Below are 26,854 nucleotides of genomic sequence, written 5' to 3' on the forward strand. Positions count from 1 at the left end.
AGATGCGCCGGTCCAAGTCCCGGCTTTCTCCTTTAATCACTTAATCACATTTCCTCAATCAGCTGGTTTACATCGGGTCAAGAGACGGGTGAGCTCCATGGGGCCCGTGGGGCCCCTGGGGACACGCCGCCACACGGGGAAGCATGTGTGAGAGACAGGGCACGCGGTGCATCTGAGAATACATGGAATACATTGAAACACCTGACAATAATTGACCACTTATTTCCCATTTTGGGCTGCATTCCATGATGATCGCAGGTTCCCATCGCCACAACCTCTTTTGCTTTCAACCTAACCACCATGAGAGCTCTCTGTCTGGTGCTGTAGCAAAGATTTGGGCTTTTTTTTTTTTATTGATGGGAGTGTTATGAATATTTTAAGGCCCTTTCACCACAGCAAGAAAAACTTAGAGGCAACCACTGGCCTTTGAGAGAGAGAGGGAGAGAGAGAAAGAGATGGAGAGAGGCATTTATCCCACTCTCACACAATGTGCTACTCTTTTTAAAAGCCATTTTAGGCCAGAAGGCTGGAAACGCTGCTGTGCAGGACCCTCTGCAGTGGTATGTCAGACCATCCATCGATCTATCTTTCTATCTGTCTGTCTGTCTATCTATCTATCTATCTATCTATCTATCTGTCTATCTATCTATCTATCTATCTATCTATCTATCTATCTATCTGTCTATCTATCTATCTATCTATCTATCTATCTATCTATCTATCTATCTATCTGTCTATCTATCTATCTATCTATCTATCTATCTATCTATCTATCTATCTATCTATCTATCTATCTATCTATCTATCTATCTATCTATCTATCTATCTATCTATCTATCTATCTGTCTATCTATCTCAGTGGGCACTGTTGCACAGTGCTTGCACTGCTGCCTCACACAAGAAGGTCCTGGGTTCCATTCCTGTTTGAGGCGCTGTTGGCACCGTGCTCTGGTGGGTCCCTCTCCTGGGACCTTTCTGTGTGGAGTTTGCATGTTCTCTCTGTGCTCACATGGGGTTACCTCCATGTAAAGCAAAAAGATTGTTGCCTGACTATTGACTTTTGGAGTTGGCGCATCGCTGTATGCTGCCCCCCAGAGGAAGGACAAGCAAGGACGGGTTAAAAGCAGAGAACAAGATCCTAGATGCAATGGCATATGAGGTAGTCTGTGTTGTATGCCAAGCATGCTGACAGCGCAGGTAAAAAAAAAAAAATGCAGCGAACAAGTTTTTCACCGGTCACTATTTTAAGCATGTGTGTTGGTCGCTGTGTTTGCCGTGTGACAAATAAAGAATCTTGAAGAAGCTTGGACTCTCACCCCCACGGACTGCAATTTAAACTTGAATTACCAACAGCACACATTTAGCGCTGGGGTGGGTGGGTGCTTGCAGGTCGGTAAGGGCTCCTCTGTGGCTGCAGGGTGGGGTGCAAGGGGCTTCCCTGTGGTCGTGGGGTGTCTGTACAGCTACGGGACACAGGGTGGCTTCGGGGTCTTTCCCGTCGCTTGGAGAAGCTACGATATAATACCGACCTTATCCAACAGAACCAATTGGGACAAGTCCCGAACACTCATGGGTAGACACACACACACACACACACACACACACACACACACAACAACACGCACACACACACACACACACACACACACAACAACAACACGCACACACACACACACACACCCCACCCTCCTGGTTGCATTCTTCTCCTTTCCTCCCTCATTTACCGCCATAACTATGACAGGAAGAGGCCACGTGCTGAATTGCTGTTCCAATTTTCCTGGATTTAATGAACTCTGTTTTGTCGATACATGATGTCATCTGATGTTTCTATGTTGATGTTTTTCCATGTACATGTTGTTTGGTTCTATGTTTATTTGTCTCACCCCTGGTGATTTTTCCCTCTTGGAGCAGTAATGATGATTCGTAATTTAAGTCTCAAAACATGGTAGGATCGTTCCCCAAAGAGGGGGATTGGCGGCGGTTTTGTGTAACAAAAAAGCTGTGCTCTTGTAATCCCACAGGTCGTCCACAGGACAGAGTTACTACAGCAGTTCTTGATGATTAAAGAATGATTAAAAAGGTAGCATTGCAGGTTGAGAAGTTGAACTCCACTTGCAGAGTGAAGCTGTTTTCACAATTTAACAATGTAATATTGCATGTAATCAGGTCGGGGACGTTGTCCAGAGTTGCCCTCTCACACATGTCGCTCACAACCAGAGACTGTCTGTGTAAAACGTGTTCACACTATCTGGAAATACTCCGTTTGGTTTACATGAGGGGGGGCGCCTGGGTAGAGAGAGCAGGAGGCAGGACGTGAGCAGCTCAGCTCTGTCCTCAATGCAATGGCATGCAAATACTCTGTGTTGTATGCCAAGCATGTTCACCGCACAGGTTACATTTTTTTTTATAAATAAATACAAAATAAATAAATAATATTATACTTGCCTGCCTGCCTGTCTACTGTATCTATCTAAAACCAAAGTTGCATTAACTACTACGGTATCGAGGTTTGGTATGGATGTAGTTTGAATTTCAGTCGGTTGAATTTTGATACTCAGTATTGAATACATTTCAATACCTGTTTGTATTGTTGTCACTCCACCTCGACAACGCCTCCGCTGGCCCCCCGTCGCAGCTCACAGTATCTTCAAAAGCTCTCTGCTAGGGTTACAATGCCGGAATGTTCAGAATTTCAGGTTATTTTGCTGTTGAACTCTCTTGTTCTGGTCGTCACTATGGTTAGAAGCATTAGCCAAATGTCTGCAATGAAAGCGTGAAAGCAGTGGAGGTATTGAGCAGTTGGCATTGTTTGGGTTTGGCAACCGTTTCCTTATGGAACGACAAAACCCCCCTCACCCCCACCCCCAACCCAAACCCCCAAATCGCCACTTGGCAAAATGACTGGAGCCTTGTTTGTCGAAGCCCCTGATGTCTCTGCATCCTCGCAGCGCCCCTGGTATCCAGACACTGCCGCTCTATAAAAAGCTTAGAATACGAAGTTATTATTTTTCTTCCGTCTGTAATGTGGTGGAAATGATGGTGTTGTCGGTGCCTTTTCATCGCGAAACGATGCGTTGAGGGGCTTGGAATCTATTTTTGACTCTATTTAAATGGATCCATACTTTCTGTTCCTCGGGGATGTTTTGGGAAATTGCAGGGGATGTGTATTTCCGGCCGTTCAACTGAGGCAACCGAAATCTGAGTAAACAGTAAACATGATCAAATATAACTACGAGGGAGGCTATTAGCCCTGCGGTGAACTTATCTCGGCTATAACTAAGATAATGTTCAGCTGGAGATTAGCAATTAAAGAAGATCTTATTCCCCCCTCCCTCCTGCTTATCTGTGGAGCATTAGAAGGCCTCCAACTTCACCCCCATGGTGTGTTCTGAGCTCCCACACCATGACCTTATCCGTGGGGACTAGAGGAAGATTGTACTCTTCAGGAGCCAATCTCTGCTCTGGCACCAACTTTTTTGGGGAGCAACTGAAATTGGCACTGAAATGTGAAAAGCCGGGCCGGACCGCGGGAACAGCGCTCCAGTGTATACACCGCCGTAATGAACGATGCCTCGCAGGTTTCACTGGCAATTAAGGTTAATTAGCAGACGAACGGTCTCTTTAATCTCGGTTTTGACTGAGGAGATATGAGGGCCCCGGCGCGACAGAAGGGCCACCCTACGGACCGGCACTCAGCCCACATCGGACGCGGGCGGATGCCAGACGTCGCTAATTAGTTTGTGTTGTGTCCCCGCGACGCTCGGCGTGGCCAAACAGTCAGAGAGGGAGACGGGTGTTACATAAGAAGCCGAGGGGGGCGTCCCTGCTTTTCTGCCTCGTCGAGGTGACACGGTCACTGCCACGGCCCGGGCAGGAGAGGCATGTTTGAAAATCTTTACACCCGACATCTGTGGGAAGCAGAGGTGTGTGTTTTGCCCGTGCATCTGGGTGTTTACTCATACGCATACATTTTTATACATACACGTATAATAGTAGTATATTGTACACTTATGTGTGTGTACAGTATATGTGTGTGTGTGTATATATGCAGTATATTTTGTGGAAAAAATATAGTATTAAAATATTTGTACATAAAAAACAATTATTTAGAAATGTAAATAAAGAAAAGAAAAGAAGGATATACAATTACATTAAGGACCCCTGTTGGACTGCAGACACCAGATTGGGAACCCCCTCATTTGTGTGATTGCAGCTTGGCACCGCTCTCATATAGTTATTCATATAGCATGTATACACCGCATTAACTTTTAAATAACTACATTAAATACTAAGTGGCTTGAGATACCTGCGTGCGTGCGTGCGTGCGTGCCTGCTTTTGAGCATCGCAGCCTTAACTGCAGCGCTGATTGATTTTATTGCGTCCAAAAGCCGGGGACCACGCCGTGGCGGAGAGCCACCTTAAGGGAGGACATCACATTAGATATTCAAATTCAGCCGCGAGTGCTCCATCAAAGTGCCATGACGTTCAAAATGATGGAAACACTCAATGGGAGGCGGCGCCCGCGTCACACCGGCAGGCAGCGCAATTACTGGGCATCACTGCGGGAGAGGCGGCGAAGTTAACGGCCTTCACTTCCTCAAGAATCCCCCCCGCGTCCGCTGTGAAGGCCGATCCGGGATGATCGAACTCATATCTGTTTCGGGGCGTGCGAGTTGGAACCCTCCTCTTATGCCAACACCTCTAGTAGCCGTTGAGCAAGGCATGTAACTCCTAACTGAACTCGTAGCGCCGCTCACTCGAACCTCAGTTGATCCGTGTGGTTTGTGCCGCAGGTTCTCATGATCCGCGTGTCCTGGAAAACCCTCTTCGTGGATGAATAAAATGATGGCCGCCGCCCTAGCACACCGGGCTTCAGGTGGAAACCTACGTTCGGAGGAGCTCCGGAGAATCCCCGTCGCCTCTGCGCGGAAGAGCAGCCAAGATAAATGCTAGGTGCCCAGCGCGTGAACGTAGCCGTGTCATACCCGGGCTATTTTAATTTGATTGGACGTTTTGAAACCGGGGCCACGGGGAATCACAGCTACTCCACCACGTGGGCGCACCATCTCACTGGCTGTGGAAGCGGCCGCGCAACTTTGTGGAGGAACCCGGAGCGAGTGGCAGAGCGTGGGCCGCAACTCCGCCTCTCTTCCGCAATTATAAACCGGCGGGCGTCTGACCGGGTATCGATTAGGAACGGAGTTAATGCATCTGAATAGTGAAGCGTGTCATTTATTCATTACCGGTCTTGGTCTCCGCGAGCCGTGCGGAACCTCCGGGTTGGCGCGGCTCGCCAGCCGCTGCAGCCGTAATAAGGCTTTAAGCGGCGGTCGTTATTAACGCTGAGCTGTCATGGTGCGGGGATGATTGATTTCGGGCTTGTGGGTTTCCGGTTTGTGGGGCCGGAGTCATTAGAATGCGACCGGCTGTTTGGCTGTCGATCCCCCACCACAGCCTCTCGGTCAGCGGCGGGTCCCGGCCCTCGCCTCGCCTCGCCTCGCCTCTCCGCTATCTAACGCCCACACTGTTAGTTTTCCGGGTGTCAGTCACTCCACTGACAGCCCGTCCACCTGGAGGGGGATGTCACGCCTTCTCTGGTGTTGAGCTCCTAGCTTGATGGGGTAGGGGGGGTGTTGGTATTAGCCGGCCAGACAGACAGACAGACAGACAGACAGACAGACAGACAGGCAGCAGATGCTAATGGCCTTCAGGCCATGACAGATTGTGCTCCCTATACCCGCCACAGCCACACAAACCTGGTTGTCATCGCCACTGAGCACTTGAATGAGTGAACTGTGTCTTTCGTTAAAGTGGTAATCCGTGAGGTCGCCCCCTGGCGGGGGGATCCGCCCGGTCACTTTCTTTTCCCCAGGGTTTTCCTTCTTGCGATCCACTGATTTGTTTTGCTGCGTTTCTTTGTCACCCGGGTGGCAGAGAGAGTTTTATTCTATTTTTCTGACTGTTCCGACATCCACAGTTTATTGACCACAGCCAGCTACGCCGCCTTAGCAAAGCAGTGTGCGGGCCGCGTGTCTGACAAATAAAGTGTCTCAAAGAAGAGCCTCAAAGAGTCTTGAACGAGCTTTCACCGCCATGCCCCGCAATGTCAACTGCAATTACCAACTGCAATTACCAACGTCACACATTGAGCACCGGGGAGGTGGTTGGCCAGGGTGGGCGACCGGTTGGGCCCCTTGCCGGCTGGGTTCAGGTCCTGGCGGCTTGCACCTGGCGCCAGGTGGTTCTTGGCCTGCTGCCACCCGGCGGGGTGGCCAGGAGCGCCGCCTGGTGGTCTCACTGGAAACAGCATATAGAAGGGCACACGCCTCACACAAATACATTAAATGGCTGTTTCTCATGAAGTGCCAGCTGAGAAAGGTATCAGATATGGAATTCAATTTCACTAAATAATCTTATGGAGTACCACTTTCAATTTGGTCAAACAGAAAAGGACAGTTTCAGGAAGGTAGGAAATTATTTAGGTGAGGGATACAGTTTAAAAAAAGAGCAATACAGACACACAAAAACATAAAACAAAAGTGGGCTGCAGCCAAGAAACTAAGGTAAAAAAAAATCTACTTTTAGAGAAACATGTAAAAAATATAGCTGCACAAAGCAATACACTGGGTCTAGTTTATCCGTTTTAGGTACTTATTACAGTTTTCCGGGTTCCGTGAAATACAGCACGAGTTACAATGTTCCAAGTTTACATTGAACGCCGCATCAGCTCTTCCGGTCTGTCGTCTGGACAAGTGCAACTACCACGCGAAGCAACCAGGTTTACACAGCGAAATTCTCCAAATGCGAATGCGAACGCCTGGAGTTATAAAACATCAGTTCACGATATCACAAATTGCCCCACCCCACAAACTAATCAAGGTATGCCAATGTTCTTCAACTTCCGGTAAGATTGCAACGTTTTTTCACTAATTCCTGCTACGAATGTGGATGGAGGATAAAACTTGGATAAAACGTGGTTAAAACCAAAGATGTGCGAGCGTCCCGGTTCCAGCGAGACCTCAACCATGTCCGTGGGTTCGGTGGTTGCCGTGTTCGAGACACCATTTGCACCATTAGGAAAAATGGCAAAAGGATTAATAACAACAAAAATCAGAGCAATAACAACAGATTTTAAATATTATTAAAATATATGTTTAAAGTAAAAAGGCGGAGGTGCACAGGTGCAAGCAGCGCTGATGAGCTGCTTGTGGCTACAGTCGCCGGCTCCTCCGAACCACCACTGACCCCGATTCATGAATAATTATTTCAAAGCAGAGGAGGGGGAAGGCGGTGATCACAACGCACTTCACCTTCCGCTGCATTCCTTTGTCATATCGGGGTCACTCCCTGCTCTGCCCGTGCTCCGCCGGTTCCCTCCGCCTCTCCTCTTTTTCTACCTCACTTGCTCCATCTCTCCACCTGTCTCTCCACCCCCCAGCACTGTTTCAGCTCAATCTCAAATAGGTTTAGTGATTTCACCATATACCATCTAGTAATATATGCAAGGGTTTATCTATCTATCTGTCAATCTGGCTATCTATCTATTTAACTATCTGTCTCTCTGTCTCTCTGTCTATCTGTCTGTCTGTCTGTCTATTAATCTGTCTATCCACCTATCTATCGCTCTATTTCTCTATCTATTCCCCATTTACTGTTCTGATTGTCCCTCTCTCTCACTCTCCTCCTATTTATTTCCTTCCCTACCCTTCCTCTGTCATTGCTTTCACTCTTCCACCCGGGTGTTTCCCTCTCTCTCATTCTCTTTTTCCACCTCTATCGCTCCCCTCTCGTTCCTCTGACATGAATCCCTGAATGTTGCGTCTTGAAAAGCCTGTTGTCGCGCGGCCGAGTCCCACCTTCCAGCCCAGAGCGGTTCAGCGACACAGGTCAATCTCTGGTCAATTCTTCAAACTCGACAAACAAAATAAAAACTTGTAGTTTATTAGTAAACTATCTGCCTTTAAAGTGTAAATCCATAACGTCATCAAGTCCCAGAATTCCATTGGACGTGGCAACGTTTCGATTTTGTTCAACATCGTTTACCCCGATCTCCATCAAATATTGCATTTTATGAACAAAACTATCGCAGTTGTCAATGATTTCAACTGCCGAATAAAACAAAGGTCAAAGGTCTTGGCTTGATGATTCAATGATTTATCAATATTAATACTAAAAGCCATCAGGCTTTGATGGCTTCATGATCAGGACTCTTCTAATACAATTACTGAAAATAATATTGTGGCGGACAGCAGCATGGCTTCCTTCCCCGCGCCCGCACAGCTGCCCCGAGTCGGACGAGTCGGCCGAAATCAGCGCCCGCGCAGCGATGATTGTTCCGATCCGGGACAGGGAGCTTTCTTAATGTTTGTATGTCTTGCAGAGAGGGATGGGCGCACAGTCTTATCAGCCGACCAGGAGCCAAGAGCAGAGACTCCCACAGCTACGGGTTTAGGCAGGGAGACAGGGAGACTTTCTGGCTGTGGTTTGCCAACGTGGCGAGAGTTTTATGATTGCAAACTGAACAAAAAGGCCAAAAGGATAAGTGATGAAGAATAATGAGTTCGGACGCAGGAGGAATGGCGGGCTGACGGGTCCGTGCGCCGATTCCTCTCTGCGAGATGGACAAACATTAAGAAAGCTCCCGGCCCCGGATCAGCTGTGCGGTCGCGGGGAAGGGGAGCCATGCTGTCGTCTTGGTCCCGCCACAAATATGTATTCTTTAGGCTTATTTTAAATAAAACGGGCCTCTTTTGTCAACATTAAACTGCGTTTGTCACACCACAGAAAAATGTGTTATTAACCACCCAGCCAAATGAGAATGATTAAAATAAATCACCAAGTCTATAAAATGTAAAAGGCAGTTCCCTCTGCCCTGAGAGGCTGGGGGCTTGTCCACTGAAGACAAGCCCAATCGCATTAATCATGTTAAATGTTTACGTTGGAGTAAATCTCCTGCTGAACTCAGTCCTGTGTGTCTAGTTGATCACCCCAAAGCGCAACCCCCCCCCCCCACCCCGCCCGCTCTCTGGCAACTTGTACGGCAGGTCGCATCCCAGTATGAATTGATTAGCACATGCAATAACAAAGTGAATTAAGACATTGTGTTGTGTTTCCAGTTCTACACTATCTGGATGTGTTTGGGGTCTTGTGATGCTGCTTGAACGCTGCGTGGCCCAGTTCTGCTGCGAGCGCTGTCGTGAGATGTTGACACGTGATGTAATGGAGTAAAGGGTCTTATATAAATGCCACAGAGGAGCGATCTCCTCAGGTGTGTGTGGGCGTGCGCACGCACGTGTGTGTGTGTGTGTGTGTGTGTGTGTGTGTGTGTGTGTGTGTGTGTGTGTGTGTGTGTGTGTGTGTGCGTGCACGTGCGTGTGTGTGTGCTGCAGATGGTCAGAAGGTTTTTTTTTTCTCCCTCAGGTAGACACAGACAGCTGACAGAGGGTCTGGAAAACACTTACCAGGTTCATTGGCATAAATTCTCCCCAGAATTCTTTCTCTCCATCGTGCTCTCTCGCTCTCTCTCTCTCCCTCTCTCTCCCCCTCTCTCTCTCCCTCTCTCTCCCTCTCTCTATCTCTCCATCTGTTTTCATCACACTCTGAAAAAACCTCAGTTTTTCTGTTTGCCCATTATGTTTGCCTGTAGATCTGTCTTTGTCTGTCTTTTGTCATCGTAGTCTTTCTTTTCTTTCTTTCCTCCCTTTTTCATTGTCCGAGGGGGTCTGAATTTTGAGATTTATATTGATTTTATATATTATTTTTACTATGTTTAAGTACAACTTTCCTCAATGTACTCTATCCATGTATATGTCCTGGTCCTGCTGTTATTTCTTTGACATTCTCGCTCCGTCCCATTGTTTTTCCATCCATCCCTCACTCTCTCTCTCACTCTCTCTCTCTCTCTCCATCTCCCTCCTGCCCTCCCTCCCTCCCCTCTCTCTCTCGCTCACCCTCTCTCCGTCTTTCTGTCTATCCTACACGGATCTGAACCAGGGCAGCAGTTCTGGACTGCTGCCTGTGCTCCTCTGGGACCTCGACAAAGAAAAGAGGAGGTACACCTCAGGCCAATGCCTCCAGCCTCCTTAGCCTCATCTTTGCCCATGCACACGCACACACACACACCAACGCACGCATACACACACATGCACACACACGCACGCACGCACACACACACACACAAACGCACACACACACACCAACGCACACATACACACACACACACACACACGAAGGCACGCACGCACACACACACATGCACTCACACGCACACAAATGAACACTCATAGGGAACACTAGCACAAACACATAAAGGCATGCACACGCAACGCACAGCGATGTGCTTGTGCGTATGGTACAAGGTTTTAATGCCGCCTCTAATGCAATGATAATTATATCCATATCAGTGCTTAACAAAGCATAGATGCCTTACTGAGAAGATGACAGTGTCGCGTCAGAGGACTCACACACAGACATATCATCTCAGACAGCAGTACACACACACACACACACGCACACACACACACACACACACACACACATACACACACACACACTCACTCTCACATCGCAGAAATGCAGTCATGGCTAATGACAGGGTTTTGACAGCAGGGGAGCGAGCTGAGTCACTCCCGGCTCGCAGGCCGAGAACCCACGCGTAAATATCCGCGGCTCTCGGGTTGCCCTGCGATATGGCGCTGGCCTCCCCTCGGCCAGCCCGCTCATTAGCCACGGCCGGTCCCTGCGCCGCGTGGTGGGCGGCGAGGTGCCGGAGGGAGCGGGGAACGCGATGGGAGGAAAAAAACGCCGTCCTGGGTGAAAGGGTGGACTGTGACCGGGGGTGGTGTCGTCTTGTTGTTTTTTGCTTTTGCGGTATAGCTGAAATTCAACATTTATCTCCTTTGCTTAAGTTAGTTTTACTTGAGTTAGTTTCTAACAAAGATTCACACTAAGCTGTTTTTACATCCGTACGCACTGTTAGAGGGGTGGAAGATTCCAGGTTCAGAAGGGGGAAATCCGGTTTCCGTATTTTTGCTGGAGCCGTGCACCGATCAGCTGGATTCACTCCTTAGGTTGACGGCATGTCCACATGGTTGACTCAAAATCCCGGAGTGGAACTCTGCTTTCTGAAGCCATATTTTCCACCTCTCTGAGACTGTAAACAGCTCAGAAGATGCCACAAATGTAAATTCCAGAGCATTTAGTTCGTTGTCGACTGGATTCCAGCGGTGATGATGTTGAGGGACACAGATCTGTGTCCCCGTTTATTGTCATCGATTGGTCAGGAGCGCCGCAAAGGCATCAGTGTTGTCATCAGCCGTCAAATGTGCCCGGCTTCCCCGAGCCCTTTTCCTTATCACCGCTTCTAATTCTACTCAAGTGCATTATCTCTGCAGTAAAATCACTCTTACTTAAGGGAATCTCCACTGACACCTTAAACCTTCTTTCACGATCACTGGGAGTCAATGACGGGGCAAGCGTGATCGCATTCCCCCGGAAACCGCGAGTGCCGACTTTTATCACAGATTATTTTGGTCCACCTGACGTTTTATTTTGTATTCCTCATGAGCTTTTGCCGTTTAAAAAAAGTTTGTTTTGATTTTATTCCTTGGGCTGGGAGGTTTTTGAAACTTTTCAAACTCGCCGTTTACTCACTTGTCAATCTTCCCGCTGACTGTTATTATATTGCGTTGAAGCCGTCACTCAATCACGTCATCCCTTCGCCCGGCGGGACAGTGGTCTTTGACAGGTGCATTTTCTGACAAAACCGCCGTCTCTAGTTACTGCCGCTTTTGGTTTCCCTCCGAAAGCGTCTGGCTCCAGCGTCTCAGAGCGGGCGGCCAATCAGACGGCCCCGCTGCGAGCGTCCCGCTGGGCCGTGGCCCAATTAAAATCGCTGCCACTCCAGCGCTCTGGCCAATGCCCAGTTGTTATCCACAAGTTCACCATCTCGCCAAATCATAATTTGCCGCGTTCCAGAAGCTGATTCTCGCGCGGCCTCCGACACAAACAGTTCTGACAAAAGGCCAGATGTCTTGTTTGTCTGATTAGCCGACGTTTGCTGCGGACGGACAGCTTGTGAAATGTATTCCAAGAACCTCCAGCTTGCACGCTTTCTTTCTTCCCTCCATCCAGAGTCAGACATGCCTCTCCCTAAATGTTGAGCTCTCTCTCTCTCTCTCTCTCTCTCTCTCTCTCTCTCTCTCTCTCTCTCTCTCTCTCTCTCTCTCTCTCCGTCGGCGTGTGGCGCATTGACACGTAAATGCTATTCCAATTATTCTGTGTCCTCTCTGCTCGCTGTCAAATTACCAGCGCTGGGAGGAGTGGAGCCTCGGTTTCCCCGCGCCTTGCTGGCATTTTCTCTGACAGGAAGAAGAAAGGAGGCAGGCGGGGAAGCAGCCGGACGTGGAAGGGCTGCTCGGGCTGGGTGAGAGACAAGGTGAAGGAGCCTTAGGAACGCTAAAGCCTCGTAATCGAAGCGACTCAGAGGGGGCGGCAGGCGGGTGGAGGCGACGTGTTTTACCTGATGCATTTCGCATGCAGAAATGTGCTTTTCCAGCATTCCAGATTTTTCAAAACACTGACCACATGCCTGATACGGCAGGTGATAGTGCTGCGTTGAACCGAGATACACGCAAGTAGATGCAACCTGGTTGATGCGGCAATGCTTGACCTTAAAGGTTCTTTGTATTGCACATGTGCAGGCATACAAAGGCTGAATACGTCCGAGGAGGGGGGCTGAAAAAGCTAAGGAAATAAAGGTGCAGCATGTGGTTAGGACCCCTGTGCAAGCTTGGCTGATGAAGTGAAGTGAAGCACTTTTTTTGTTAAATTTTTTGTAATTTAATTCAAAATGTATTTATTTGTTGTTTTGAAAAGAACTATATAATTAAATGCTTTACTATTATTTTTATTCCTACAAATTATTATTGTGGCAGTTCCCCCGCCACACACCACCCAAGTGGCTTTTCCCGGGCTCCTCGACACAGAGACACAGGCGATGATGGTGAAGACAAACCATTTTATTAAGAGAGTGGCAAGATGTTACAAGCCGGGAGCAGATAGAATGGTTTCATGACAAAGGCTCCCCTTCCATGTGTGTGGGGGGATGGGTGATTTAACCTGTGCTCATGACCTGTTGTCACCACTGATCCAGGGGCCCAATCACATAGACCCAAGACAGGTGTGGCTGCTTAAATCACACCACCCCCACACCACAATTATTATTATTATTATTATTATTATAATAGCTACTGCTCATTTCAATAGACACAATGTCCACAGTAAGTTCATTGGTCACATGCCAAAATGAAACTGACGTTCTCTGTGTTTTCCAATATGGAGGAAGAGAATAAAGGATTCTGTTCTTCACTCCAACAGCTACAACAGCTAGCATCAAGGTGCCTTTGAAACAAGACGTGTTCCTCCACTGCAGGAACACAGAAGTGGAGGAAGACAGAAGTGGACCCCCGTGGTTATGTTGGGCAGGTTTCCGATAAGCTTTTCATTGAAAATTTTCGGGAAACGTGTGTGCACAACAAACGCTTCTGACACTTGTACTGGTGATCAATGACTGTATTGATCCTCAGTGGAGGATCACCTGTACTGTAAATGTACTGACATCAGTAGATTTGCTTTGGGCATCAGTTTATTGATTGGAAGTTCCAGTTATGACAGTAACTAGTACAGGATGCGGCAAAGAGGCAACCACATAATGACATAAAAACACTAAGGATACCAAAGCTGCACCAATCCTTTGTACCAAGTTACATAGGATGTCCAAAGAATGTCCAAGCCCTGAATCTTGTTTTCGTGTCCTTTTGTGGTTCCAACGTAAACAGATGATTTTGATAAAATCATTTATTTTTTTGTGTTTTTTTGGGGGGGGGGTTTTTGGAGAAAAATATTTTTGTTTTCCTCCACTACAGGGCTGGCAGCGGGCTGACAGTCAACATGGTGTAAGCCCCGGCACAAAACAAGGCAGCATAACAAGCTGTGTTTCTTAAATGACACCTCAGCTCCAGGGATCTTGGGGCTGTAGCCACCTGACGTGCATAAGAGTTATTTCAGGCATAAGGGAGTGTCAGACAGACTGACATTACGGCAGAGCATGTACACCTACACACACACGCACACACGTGGGCACACACACACACACACACACACATGTACACACACAAACACAAACACGTGCACACTCGCACGCGCACAACGCTCTCATTAGCACAGAGCTCCAGAGGGCTTGAGTAAGCTCTGCTCCGTTCTGATGTTCACACACTCTGCACTGCCAGTCAGAGCCCCAGCGCACGGGGCCCGGCGGAACCAAGGCACTGCTGCCGAAAAGTCTCAGAGTAGAGAAACCTTCTTTTCTTTTCTTTTCCTTTTTCCTCATCGTCGGCGGCGCAGGGCTGAAGGCAATGGCAGACTGCGCAGCAGCCACGGCGGTTGTCATATTGGGGATTTGTAGGAGTGCCGCCGTGTTTATAGTTTGCAGCAGATTTTTTATTGTTTTTGTAGTCATCCGCGGCAGAGGACAGTGGCACAGGGGGCACGGAGAGGAACCAGAGAAAATTATAGGTTGTGGAATGGAGGCCAGAGGTGAGACACTCCACTGGAGTGAAGTGGGATGGAAAGGGAGTAGTGAAGAGATAATGCACGTGGGGTAAGAGGGAGTAGAGGAAGAGCGGCGGTGGCGATGCGGGGGTGGGTTGGGTGAATGTGCTGGCGTTGGTGGAGATAATAGAGGGAATGTAAAAGAAAACAGTACACCAGTGGCAAGAAAATGCCGGGGGCTCAAGACGTGTTGCTGTGGGGGTCTGGATTACCGCGGTCTTGTTTACCAGCCAGTGGGAGCCCAGAGGTGAGCCACTGGGCAGGTTATGAATTAACGCTTTGGCATCCACAGACAGAGAGAGAAATAAGGGCAGGAAGAGGAGGGGAGCGGCGTGGAGGAGTCAGGCCGCTGGCCCTGTTCTTCCCTCTTCCATGGAACTCGTAAAAAACACTTTTCCAAGGTTTACCTTTGACAGCCAATCAATCTGAGTCAGTGCCCATCGGCAGTTCGGTGTCAAGGAGCGATGTGATCTCAGGATAAGGAATCACATCCTTAATAAATCTTTTTTTTTTGAAGGTGAAAAATAATATGTTGCAAAATATCAGATTGACCTAAGTTTTAAGATAAAACAATCTAAACAGGAGAAAAAAAATTGCATCCTCGTCAAATGTTTACATACATTAAAATCAGTATTTCTTCCTCACAGAGAGTCATCACAAAACTATATTCCGGCTCTGAATGTTTGTAATGATGTGTTTTTAATCATGTTGGTCAGGGGCTTTGCCAGCAGGGAATTTATTGGGGTGAGCTGCTGAAGTCGATATGTTTAACATCCAATAAATGGTTGGTTGAGGGTGGCAGCTCAACGGGCTGATGCTTCCAGCGCAGTATTAGAACGTTACTGTATGTTGTACTGTTAAATATAAATACTATGCTTGACACGTTTTCTGGCTTTTAAAAAATGTGCGGATCCCGTCCCCACTGAAAGAGCTCGCCCATGCAGCTCAACTCTCGTGAAGTTCGAACCGTGCAATGCGGCATCTGCACTGATTGCACCGCGTTTCCCAAGGGATACATACCCCCATTCAGACGACAAGGTTAATACCAATTTCCTCCCCCGTGTCCAGTGCAGAGATAGCGACAGGCAGCATGCTTACTGAGTTAGCGCAATGCATGGCTGCGGATGTAATCAATTAGCCTAGCTCCTGTGAAATTAGGGAAATACGGCATCCAGCATCTGAAAAAGCTGAGTTGTTTGAGCAATACATCTTGTGTCACCATGACGACTAAAGATCAAAACACACAAAAAAGATCTTAGTTGTTTTAAATTCATTTTACATTTGAAACTATTTTTAATGTACAACCCGTTACCACTCCACTCAAACTGATAAACATGGATAGCAGTTACCAGGGATGAAAAAAAATGTACCTTGTGGTCTGAATATGGGTAATACGGACGGTGGTGTGGGGATGGTGGGGTTTGAGCAGCCACACTTGTCCTGGGTCTAGGTAATTGGGACCCAGGATCAGTGTGGCTGCCTGCCTGTTGCTTGTTGATTGGTGGAACAAGCAACAGGTAAAACCCCCATCCACACACACACAGAGGAGAGGAACCCCTGTCATGACATGTTTCCATCTGCTCCGGGCTTGTTCCTCTTTGCCCACTGTCTACAATAAACCGGTCTTTTCTCAACCCCATCGTCCGTGTCTCCATGCGGGAGGTCCCTGAAAATGCCACTCGGGTAGCGTGTGGCAGCCCAAACTGCCACACCGACGAAAAATGAATTCTTCAAAAAAACTGCTGCATCCCTTTAACACAAAATAGAGACGAGGGCAATTTCCCCAGCTTGCTTTGTGATTTGAGCACTTTCTGTACCACCAAACTAACTTTGGCTGCTTTAACTTCCCAAGCAGTAGCTTTCTGCACGCCGATGGAGATTCATAACCCGAACCGATCGGAGCTGCTGATCTACAGATGTGTGTGTGCGTGCGTGTATGGAGCGCCCTTACAATTCTCCTAGGTATCCTGCCTTGGTTGCCACGCTCTCCCCCACGCCCCTGGACTCATCAGGCGCCGCTGTAATCACAGGCGGGCGTGACAGGAAAACAACGGCGCGTGCGAGGGAACGTGAGGCCCGCTCAGCGGAGGGGCTCGGGTAAACAGTGACAGGGCCAATTCCAGCTCCCAACATCAGCCCAAATGGGGGTGAACAGGAGAGCACAGACGCCTAACGAACACACAGCACTGCGCAGCCTCCTACCGATCACAGCATCCCAGCAGACCCCGGGCATGCCAATAGGTCCCGAGAAAAAGGATTTGGCTTCGCCTTTTATCTTGTAATGAAAAACTGTGGCGGGAGAAGGCAATGAAGGCAGGTCATTAAAACTTTACGCCCTTTACCCTCCCAAACACCTCGCGCACTATGGCAAAAACAAAAGCCTCTTGGAAAGGTCGCATCCAACTTTCTTGAATCAATGTGATCTAAAATGAAAAGGTCGCGGTTGTTTTAAATGATTTCCCTTATTTCGGTTTATTGTCGCTTTGGATGTTCTTACCCTTTTTTAGCTGCAACCCAGATGTCTTACCTTGTGGGCTTTTATTTTGGTGCTATGTCATGGTGGTGTCATACTTTGCTGTTTTTTAATTTGTATATTGTATATTATATATAATAATTCTTACATATATTATATTATATATATAAAGGTTGAATTCTATCAAAAGGGTTTCACATTGTGTCATCACATCACATGGAATATGGAGGAATGATCTTCACCTGGACGCGTCTCGGTAGGTGAACTGCGTTTCCCCATGTAATCTAACGGGAATATTTAACTCCACGGTGAAACATTTTTCTACTATTTATAAATCAAACTCAGTTTTGAAAACACGTTGAGAGATAAAAAAAACATAAACGAACACGAATCTGGAAAAATCTAATTTTCCTTCAAGAAAGTTTTTTTCAACTTATTTGGCTGCTCCTGGCCATTTTAGAAATGCGTGAGATGGCGAGTTTTGCTGTGGCGGGACACATATTTTCAACGATGCATCTGCTTTTTAACCTAATTTCTATCGATCTTAAGTACTTTGTAAATGCGTTACACAGAGCACAGCGGTTGTACCGTTGTTTTCATAGAGTTTGGCACGACAGAACTCCTTGGGCTTCCTCTTTCACGCTCATTCTCATGGGAGCCACATCACTTTGCACACTATGATGCTTCATACGATGGGATCTGGCGCCACCCGTTCCGCAGCGGGTCCTCCTCATCAGACGGACACCGTGGACGCGCGTCCAACTCCCGTCGTCTCGAATCGCCGAATCCCAGACGATCGACTCCAGGAACCCGCGTCGCTGACAGGGGAGCGGCTCGCAGAGCGACTGCCGCAGCTCCCCTCGCTGTGCGGGTCAACGGCTCCGCCGCATCCAGATAAGGCACGCGCCAATTAGATCTCGGCGCGCTCCGTTTCTGGCACGATAACTCACTTAACCCCCCGGATCGGGGCTGACAGGTAGCGTTTGTTTACGCGTCCCTGTGCACGCAGGCTGCCCGTGTGTCCTCTATCTATTTCATATTAAAACCACCCACGTCGCACCACACCCACCAGATATGCCTCTACGACTCGCTGTTTCCATGGAAATGTGCATTAGCAAGTGCTTGTATCACCTAACCTTGAAGGTAAGGCGTGTAGGATGACTCCGGAATATATCATTGTCAAATTAGATTGCCATTAAGACAGTCAGTTCCATGTTCCCCGTCCCCTTTGGGCTTCCTTCCATCTGTGCCTTTCATTACTGCCCCTCCTGCTGCGTTTGCTGCCTAACCTACCAGCAGAATCATATGATTTTTCAGGAAATAAACCCTAAGATATCCCAATTTGGAGCCAACGGAAGCGCCAGGCAGGTGTATATGGCCACTGTTTGAAATGCATGAGCGGCGGTTTCTCCTCTCCTCTGTCTCATTAGAAAATGTGGCAATTTAATTTAATGGCGTTGTCAGGACAGCTTCGGTTTCACATTGCGTGTTGATTTTAAGGGAACTAAGTCTGTACCTGACACTGTGCAGGAACTGCTGGTAAACATTGTCATTGTGCTTCTGACCTTCAATTGAATGTGAGCTACTATTCGTTAAAAGACACAGATAAAAGACAGATAGACACATAGATAGATAGATAGATAGATAGATAGACAGTAAACACATTCCTTCTGCCTCACATCTACCCCAGCTTTCCTCCGTGTTGGGCGTGGGGCTTTGAAATCATGAATATCGATGTACTTCCTGTTTGTTCGGTTGCCGTAGCTGTGTGTTGCTGTGGAGACCTTTGAACGGAGGCATGTGTTATTTATGTTGCATGGAAGGAACACTCACTGATTTAATGTGAGGACCTGGAGTTGTCATCCTTTTTCCTTGAATTTCAACCAATCAGGGCGCCCCGGCAATTTATGAGCCCCTCTAAATCCTTGACCTTCACGTGGGGGGAGGTCAAAGGTGAGAGGCGGGCCGAGGCGCAGCGGAGTGAATGTGACGTGATTTACTCGCGGCCGTAATGAATGCACATTCACAGGTAGTGTAGCCTCCGAGCTGCTGAGCAGCCACAGTCTATCTATCTATCTATCTATCTATCTATCTATCTATCTATCTATCTATCTATCTGTCTATCCATCTACCCATCTATCCATCTATCTGTCTGTCTGTCTGTCTGTCTGTCTGTCTGTCTATCATCCATCTATCTATCATTTCAAAGCAAATATCAATCATTTTACAACATTTCACAGTCGCCTTACTTTAGTTTAAAAAACGAAATCCAGATTAATATTTACACATTTATATGAAAAAAGGTTCAGTGGACACTTTATTCCCTACTATGGACTGTTTTAAGCACCTGATATGAAATGTACATTTAAAAGTGAGTACTTATATACTTTTGCTCGAGTAGAAATGTCAGTGCAGTAGTTTCACTTTCACAAGAGTCATTTTGAGTCGGGGTATTTGTACTTTTACTGAAGTAAAAGTTGTGAGTACTTCTTGCAGCGCTGACGACTGGGTTTCAAGTTGAACTGGGGGACCGTCGAGCTCTTTGGTGAAACCTGCTCCGCTTCGGAACGCGACTCAAGTAAATCCAGCAGGGACAGAGGAGTGGGAGCGGGTCGGTAGCCGGCACCTTCGGGCGGCAGAGCCACAGATTTCCTCCTGTCGTACTCTGCGTTTCTGGGGGTCAGTTCCTCCGCCTCACCTCCTCCGCCTCCTCCCTGATCGCTGTCCGTCGGCAGCGCAGACCGGGAGCATTGTTTTTTGCTTTTTATTACGTCCCGCCACAACAACCCCGGAGCATCAACAGAGCGGAGCTTACCGTCTAATACCAGTGTTCTCAAACGCCTTTCCCCTGATAAACCACACCGACCCCAGAGAGCCGCGAGAGCTCCGTTCTCCCACGCGGAGTCAAGTTGTGGAGACGTCTCCGCGGAAAGCAGGTGGTGCCAGTGGAGGCGGAGGGCAGCGGTGGCGGGGGTTGCTGGCGGGGGTCGCGGCGCTCCCATGCGCGGAATGACTAATGAGAGGCAGGAAGCGCCGCGGCTTACCCGCCGGAACGGCGGGTTGCGGGGCCCCCCCGCCGTGCCGTCTCCGGATAAGGACGGGCGGAGGGAGGGTCTTCCAGAGCGCGGGGGCCCGCAAATCCTTCATTTAACAAGCTCATTATTTCATATTGTTTTCATCCGATAATCATCCCCAGCCACGGCGGCGTGGAGGCTGCGTCTGATCTTTGTCTGTGTTCGAGAGCTCCGCGACGAGGGCCTCCGAGAGGGAGCGACGGGTAACGGGCGCCGCTAATGATGCGGCCCCGGCTGTAACGGCACCCCGGGATAACAGTGCGCCGCCCGCCCGCCCGCCCTCCCTCCCCGCCGCCCGCCGCCGCATGAATATTCTCGGAAGCTTTGTCAGTGACAAACTGGGAGGACGCTCAAGGTCGGCCGCTCACGACAGTGTCTGACACCAAAGTGTCGATTTCCGGAAAAAAATGATGCGAAGGCGCAGGGCAGAAAAAGTTTGGGTGAAGGGCGGGGCCCCGCCGGAGCGAGCCGACCGATGAAACCTTTACCGTTCGTCAGAGTTTCAACCTGCGCCGGTAAAAATGGATGAATTGAGGCTGAAACTGCAGTCAACAAGAACACCACAGTATTAGCACACAGATTAATGACCTCCACAGTTTGTGCTTTGTTATGATACGGGTTTTCGATTATTACAGATGGAGAAATATAGATCTTCTGACCTTGAGGGAACGTTGCATTTTATTGGCGAACCCTGTTTGTAAACCCTACGTTTGGACGCCTCAAAGAGTCCAGGTCACCGAAGAAACTCCAACAGAGGCGAGGAGCGGGCGACGGCGACTCGAGTAGAGACGGAAAACATGAGGGAATCAAACCCGGGTTGATGAGTCAGCGGCGGCGAGTCACGTGTCAAAGCGGCGGGGACGCGCCGGGATATTGATAGTCAACAACACACGCGACGGTGCCGCAAACACCTCCCAGAAGAAACCAATTAGACCTTTTGGAGATTTCAATTACCGCCCTAATGGGCTTTTCAGGATGAATAGCAAAGAGTGTTTTCCGGAGAAGACGAGCGCGCCCTCCTCCGTGGAGCCGCCGCCCCCGCCGCCGAAATAACATCGCAGAGGTGTGTTTCCCTGGCGAGGTGTGTGTGTGTGTGTGTGTGTGTGTGTGTGTGTGTCTTCCCCCTCTCTGTCTCTCTCTCTCTCACACACACACACTCACACACATACACACGCATACACACACACACACACACACACACACACACACACACACACACACACACACACACACGTTACGAGCAGCACAATTCGATCAGTAGTCAGCAGTGGTAGAGAATCTATGTTGAATCTCAAGACCTGTTTAACTTGATTGAAGGATTTTCACGCGCACGGGGCCGACACAGAAGGCGGGACGCCATCGCCATCCCAAGGGCGTGGTCACGGCCCCCGTGTGCGTGTGTTTGTTTGGTTGTTTGTTTGTTTGTTTGTTTGTTTGTTTGTTTGCCTCCGACCGAGACTCAGACAGATCCATCATGAAGGCAGATCCTATCACTTAGGAAAGGTTGTTGCCCCGCGTACGTCCCCACACACCTCCACCCCCGCCCCCGCCCCCCCCCCCCCTTCACTCCCAGGAACCCATCACTTCCATCTTCATATTGGAAGTGACAGGCCACTCAGGCGGAGGTGTCGGCCCCCCCCCCCCATCAGCCGTACTCAGAGCTGTCAGGCTGATTACACATCTTAGGGGGCGGGGGGAGGGGGCGGGCGGAGTCGGGGGACCTGTGGAAAAGGAGATGTCCAGCTGACGGAGACAGGGCACTCACCACGGGCGTCTCTCGGTGGAAAACTCCCCTCCGACGGGAAACACACCTCGTCTCACTTTCCATTTGATTCCTTTTCTCTCTCTCTCTCTCTTTCTCTCTGAGCCCCACCCCACCCCACCCACCCCACCCCGCCCCCCGTTGATCTTACTCCTCTCTCCTCTCTCTCTCTCTCTCTCTCTCAATCTCTGTTTACTTTGCTTCATGTCTTCTGTTTTCTTGCTTCCCTCATCCTCCAAAGTGACGGCACCCTCGTCGGTGTGTCGTCTCCTTCCCTGTGTGTTGTGACTCTTTGTTCGGCGCTCACCGCCGGCAGCCCAATTCGTGGACCAACTTTTTATTTTATTTTTTCCATTTCTGGTGACAGGCTCTTTAAGACCGCGTAGACCCCTCTCCCCACCGCGGCCCCACCCCCCACCCCCTGTGCTCCAGACAGGAGCCGCGGAGACGCTTGACGTGCCGCCTGATAGGAAGCGCTGAATTATTGTTGAGGCCGACACGTCGATGTTCCCCTACCATGAGGACAAAAGCCATGTTGTTTACTTAAGTAGTGATTTTCCTTTTCTCTCTCTCTCTCTCTCTCTCTCTCTCTCCAGGTGTGAAGCTCGGTGTCACTCTGCGGCAGTCCAGAGAGGTGTGTGTTGCCTCCACACACACACACACACACACACACACACACACACACACACACACACACACACACACACAGGCGCGCACACACACACACACACGGCTCAACGCCGGATGCTATCTGTTATCCACCGCAGAGTCACTGTCGCTCTTGTTCCTCTCGGTGTGTCCGATACGACGCCGACCTCCCGCTGACGACTCGGGAGCTCGGGCGGACGGGGCTAAATGGCCTCGGTCGAAGCCGAAGCCCGGCCTAGTTGTAGCTCTGATTTTCCCTCTCTCTCTCTCTCTCTCTCTATCTCTCCCCCTCTCTCTGTCCCGCGAGAGCAAAAAGGCATGGCTGGCCGTAAAGCTGGGAGGATCAAGGGGCCGAGGTTACCTCCGTACAATACGGGCCTTAAGGTTCAGACAGGTGGAAATTTATTTTTTATTTTTATTTTTTTTAATAAAACAGCTGCAGCCGCCGAGCCATGGACTCAAACTTCAGGTGCTTTGTCAGGTTGGAGCGGCGCTCGGCTTTCTACCCCGCAGCTGATCGCCCGTGCGTGCGGCGCGTTCCACAATAAAAATGAGAGTCTTAGAGTATTGCCGCAGCGCGCGGAAGTACGTGGGTTTGCTGGTGAGTGGGACGCTGCCCTGCACTCGCCTCCGCATGAAACAGATCAATGTCAAAACAGGGAGGACTATTTGTTTTCATCATTTCCAAATAAATTAATAATGATTAAAAGAAAAAAAATGCTTGCGTGAAGCAAAATTAGCTGCCAGTGTGGTGAGAATGCTTTCATTTAGAATATTTCACAAAATTAAAAAAGATGTAAAAAAAAAAAAACTTTGAAAAAACAAATAAAATAATGAAAGATATTTCTTCTTTGAGTGGAGAGCATCGCACACCTGCTCCTAGGTTCTCCTCATTCCTATAAATTCATAGTATTTGATGTTTTTGTTCCCCGCGTAAAGCGAGGCCGCACCCTATTTAGTTTAATTTATCTCACAAGGAATATAATACGGCCTGTTGTTTATTCTGAAGATTTTCCGCTTGTTAATATTTCATGTTTGGGAGGGTGGTGAAGTGCCACTCCCTCCCCTTTCCCTTCCAGATGTCTCCTAGTACGAAGGAGTGTCGCCATTTAAGACAGGCCGGGACCGGGATGGGCCCAGATTCATGATGGTCTCATAACCTTGTCTGTTGTAAAATTAAAATTATACATTCAGCCCATTGGCTTTATGATGCCATTATAGCTTTTAATTGAAATAAAAAGTCAGAATGTATGATAGCCCTGGGCGGCGGCTGATGGCAGTCAACCAGTGGATGATTCTAATTTAGATTTGACATTAAGTGTTTATAAGACATTTATACGATATTACAGCTCAGTTTATTGTTAGGTCATGGGAGTCATTGGGGAGTGTTTGACATTTGAATGGAGCTCGGAGCGTTAGTTCAGGTGTGGAGAAACAGCGCCACCAAGTGGCCTACGTGTGTAAGTTTGGATTCAAAAGTCAGTGTGTGAGTATAAAACTAGATTAAAAAAAACCTGACATTTCCAGCATCTCAGTATTTAGATGGACAGACAGACAGACAGACAGACAGACAGACAGACAGACAGATAGATAGATAGATAGACAGACAGATTGATAGACAGACAGACAGACAGACAGACAGACAGACAGACAGACAGATAGATAGATAGATAGATAGATAGATAGATACATACATACATACATACATACATACATACATAGATAGATAGATAGATAGATAGATAGATAGACAGACAGACAGACAGACAGACAGACAGACAGACAGACAGACAGACAGACAGACAGACAGATTGATAGACAGACAGACAGACAGACAGATAGGAACAAATGAAAGATCTGGATGTTTTGTCTTTGATCTTTGTTTCCCCGTCTTGCGTGTGTTCCTCAGACCCTCTGCACTCAGGACCGAGAGGGGGTCCAGTCCGACACCTTCCAGGACCGGCCGGCGGCGGCGGACCTCCTGTCCAGCCCCATCCCTCCCATGCAGTTCCCAGACTTCGAGAGGAGCAGGCAGACGGCCACCCCCGGCTTTCACGAGCGGGACGTCGGCTCCCTCCGTGTCACCAAAAGGCACCGGAAGCTGCTGAAAACCAGCCCGCTGAGCCACCACTCCAACAACACGTCCTCCTCCTCCTCCTCCTCCTCCTCCTCGGCGGCGTCCCCCTTCTCCCCTCCGGCGAACTCCGCGTCCGGCTCCGACTCCCTCCCGGCGGAGAGCTGGAGCCGACTCTCCCGCATCCAGGAAGCCCGGCAGCGGCTGATGAAGGAGATGTGCGCCAAGTATAAGAGCAGCATATCAAAGACCATCACGCGTCACCACGTGGCCAACATCTTTGTGGAGGACAAGTACAAGCTGCTGTACTGCCAGGTGCCCAAGGCGGGTTGCTCCAACTGGAAGAGGACCCTGATGGTGCTGGCGGGCCAGGCGTCCAACGTCCAGAGCATCAAGCACGACACCGTCCACTACGGCAACCACCTCGGCAGGTTGAACAACTTTGACCGGCAGGACATCATGCAGCGGCTACAGAGCTACACCAAATTCGTCATCGTCCGCGAGCCCCTGGAAAGGCTGGTGTCCGCCTACAGGGACAAGTTTGAGAACCCCAACACCTACTACCACTCCCTGTTTGGAAAACCCATCATCTCGAAGTACAGGGTGAACGCCTCCAAGGCCGCCCTGAGCACCGGCAGCGGGGTGACGTTCGCGGAGTTCGTCCAGTACCTGCTGGACGTCCATCGGCCGGTCGGGATGGACGTGCACTGGGAGCCGGCCAACCAGCTCTGCAACCCCTGCCTGCTGGACTTTGACTTCATCGGCAAGTTTGAGAACATGGACGAGGAGTCCAACTTCCTCCTGCGACGGACCGGGGCGCCGGGCAACCTGACGTTGCCCAATTTCAAGGATAGGAACCCTGGTTCGGAGAGAACCTCGACGCAGATCACGCAAAAGTACTTTTCACAGATCAGCATGTGGGAGCGGCAGCGGATTTATGACTTTTACTACATGGACTACTTGATGTTTAACTATTCAAAGCCTTTCAAAGATTTATATTAAGGACGTCTCTTAAACACTTTTCTTCGATCAAACCGACATTCTGCTTCATCTCACGTCACATCACGGAAGCACCGTCATCACACGAGTCGTTCCCAGATCACATCCATCCACGTGCAGTAACCATGGAGCACCCACAGCATCCTGTTCTGCCTACAGTGGAGCCGAACACGGTTCAAGAAATCTGAAACATTAGAGTTATTGCGGTGGTTGTGTATTTCCCCCTGTTTTGTAACTAGACGTCCCTTTAAGCGGTCACCTGAAGGGATATTTGTAGGTGAAAAGTACTGGAATGAGAAGATTGAGGTGGTTTGGTACATCAACAGTCATCCATCGATGACCAAGGAAGGTCTGTAGTATCCACCTTGATACCATGGTCAACAAAATAAGTTAAATTATTATATTTTATCATTATTATTATTATTATTATTATTATTATTATTATTATTAATAATAATAATAATAATAATAATAATAATAATTACAATAAAAACAATAATGATAATAATAAATTGTAAAATTATTATTAATTATGAATAATACATTATTTCTGATCTTACCTTTATGACACATTGTATTTTGAAAATCCCTCACAATTTGAAATTGTCCTTTGAGCCGCCACCCGTGTCTGACCTCCTCCATATCTCAACGGCATCTCATACACATCTCATGTGAAAGGTGTTACTCCACATGAAGAGTAGCGTAAAAAAAAAAGATATTACAGTTCTTTATAATGTGTTAATTGCTGCCCACTTTCGATATGTATTGCATTTATAGTTATAGTCTCTCTTTTTTCTTTTTTTTACCTCTGAATATACTATACCTGTAGCTTTACTCTTAATATTTAGCTGTCCCGCTGCGCTAGATGCCGGTTCCCGGTGGATAACAGACAAAGCCACCCGAGGGGTTTGGGTTCCATCCTGTAACGCATTCACACACGTGACGCTGGAAAATTCCTGTTAAGACGCCGACCCTTTGTACCGGTGATCGCACCGCCGGCTGTTTCCGCATCGACGTCCAAGCCAATGCCTCAGACCGAGAGAAAAACACGGCAGGAGCGTCGGACTTTTGGTACAAAGAAGAACACGTGGCCTGGCCCCGGTCGACTGGTCGACTTCAACCAAATTTCCAAAATGAGATGTTCGGATTTGGTTTCGTACGCGGCTGTGACAAAATGTCTTCAACCAGAGGAAGGGTGCGTGCCCCGCCCGCC

General features: G+C 48.6%; 1 protein-coding gene across 1 annotated transcript in view; it reads left to right on the forward strand.

Annotated features, from left to right (window-relative positions):
* The window catches only part of chst8 (carbohydrate (N-acetylgalactosamine 4-0) sulfotransferase 8), a gene marked incomplete at both ends in the record, with an annotated part of 119,402 nt that extends 93,758 nt beyond the window's left edge, over positions 1 to 25,644 (forward strand). Inside the window, 2 exon segments of the mRNA XM_079998075.1 lie at positions 22,517 to 22,554; positions 24,478 to 25,644. Coding sequence (XP_079854201.1) covers positions 22,517 to 22,554; positions 24,478 to 25,644 — 1,205 coding nt within the window.
* Between the last annotated feature and the right edge of the window lie 1,210 nt (positions 25,645 to 26,854).

Source organism: Zeus faber, assembly GCF_960531495.2.
Source record: "Zeus faber genome assembly, chromosome: 3".
NCBI lineage: Eukaryota > Metazoa > Chordata > Actinopteri > Zeiformes > Zeidae > Zeus > Zeus faber.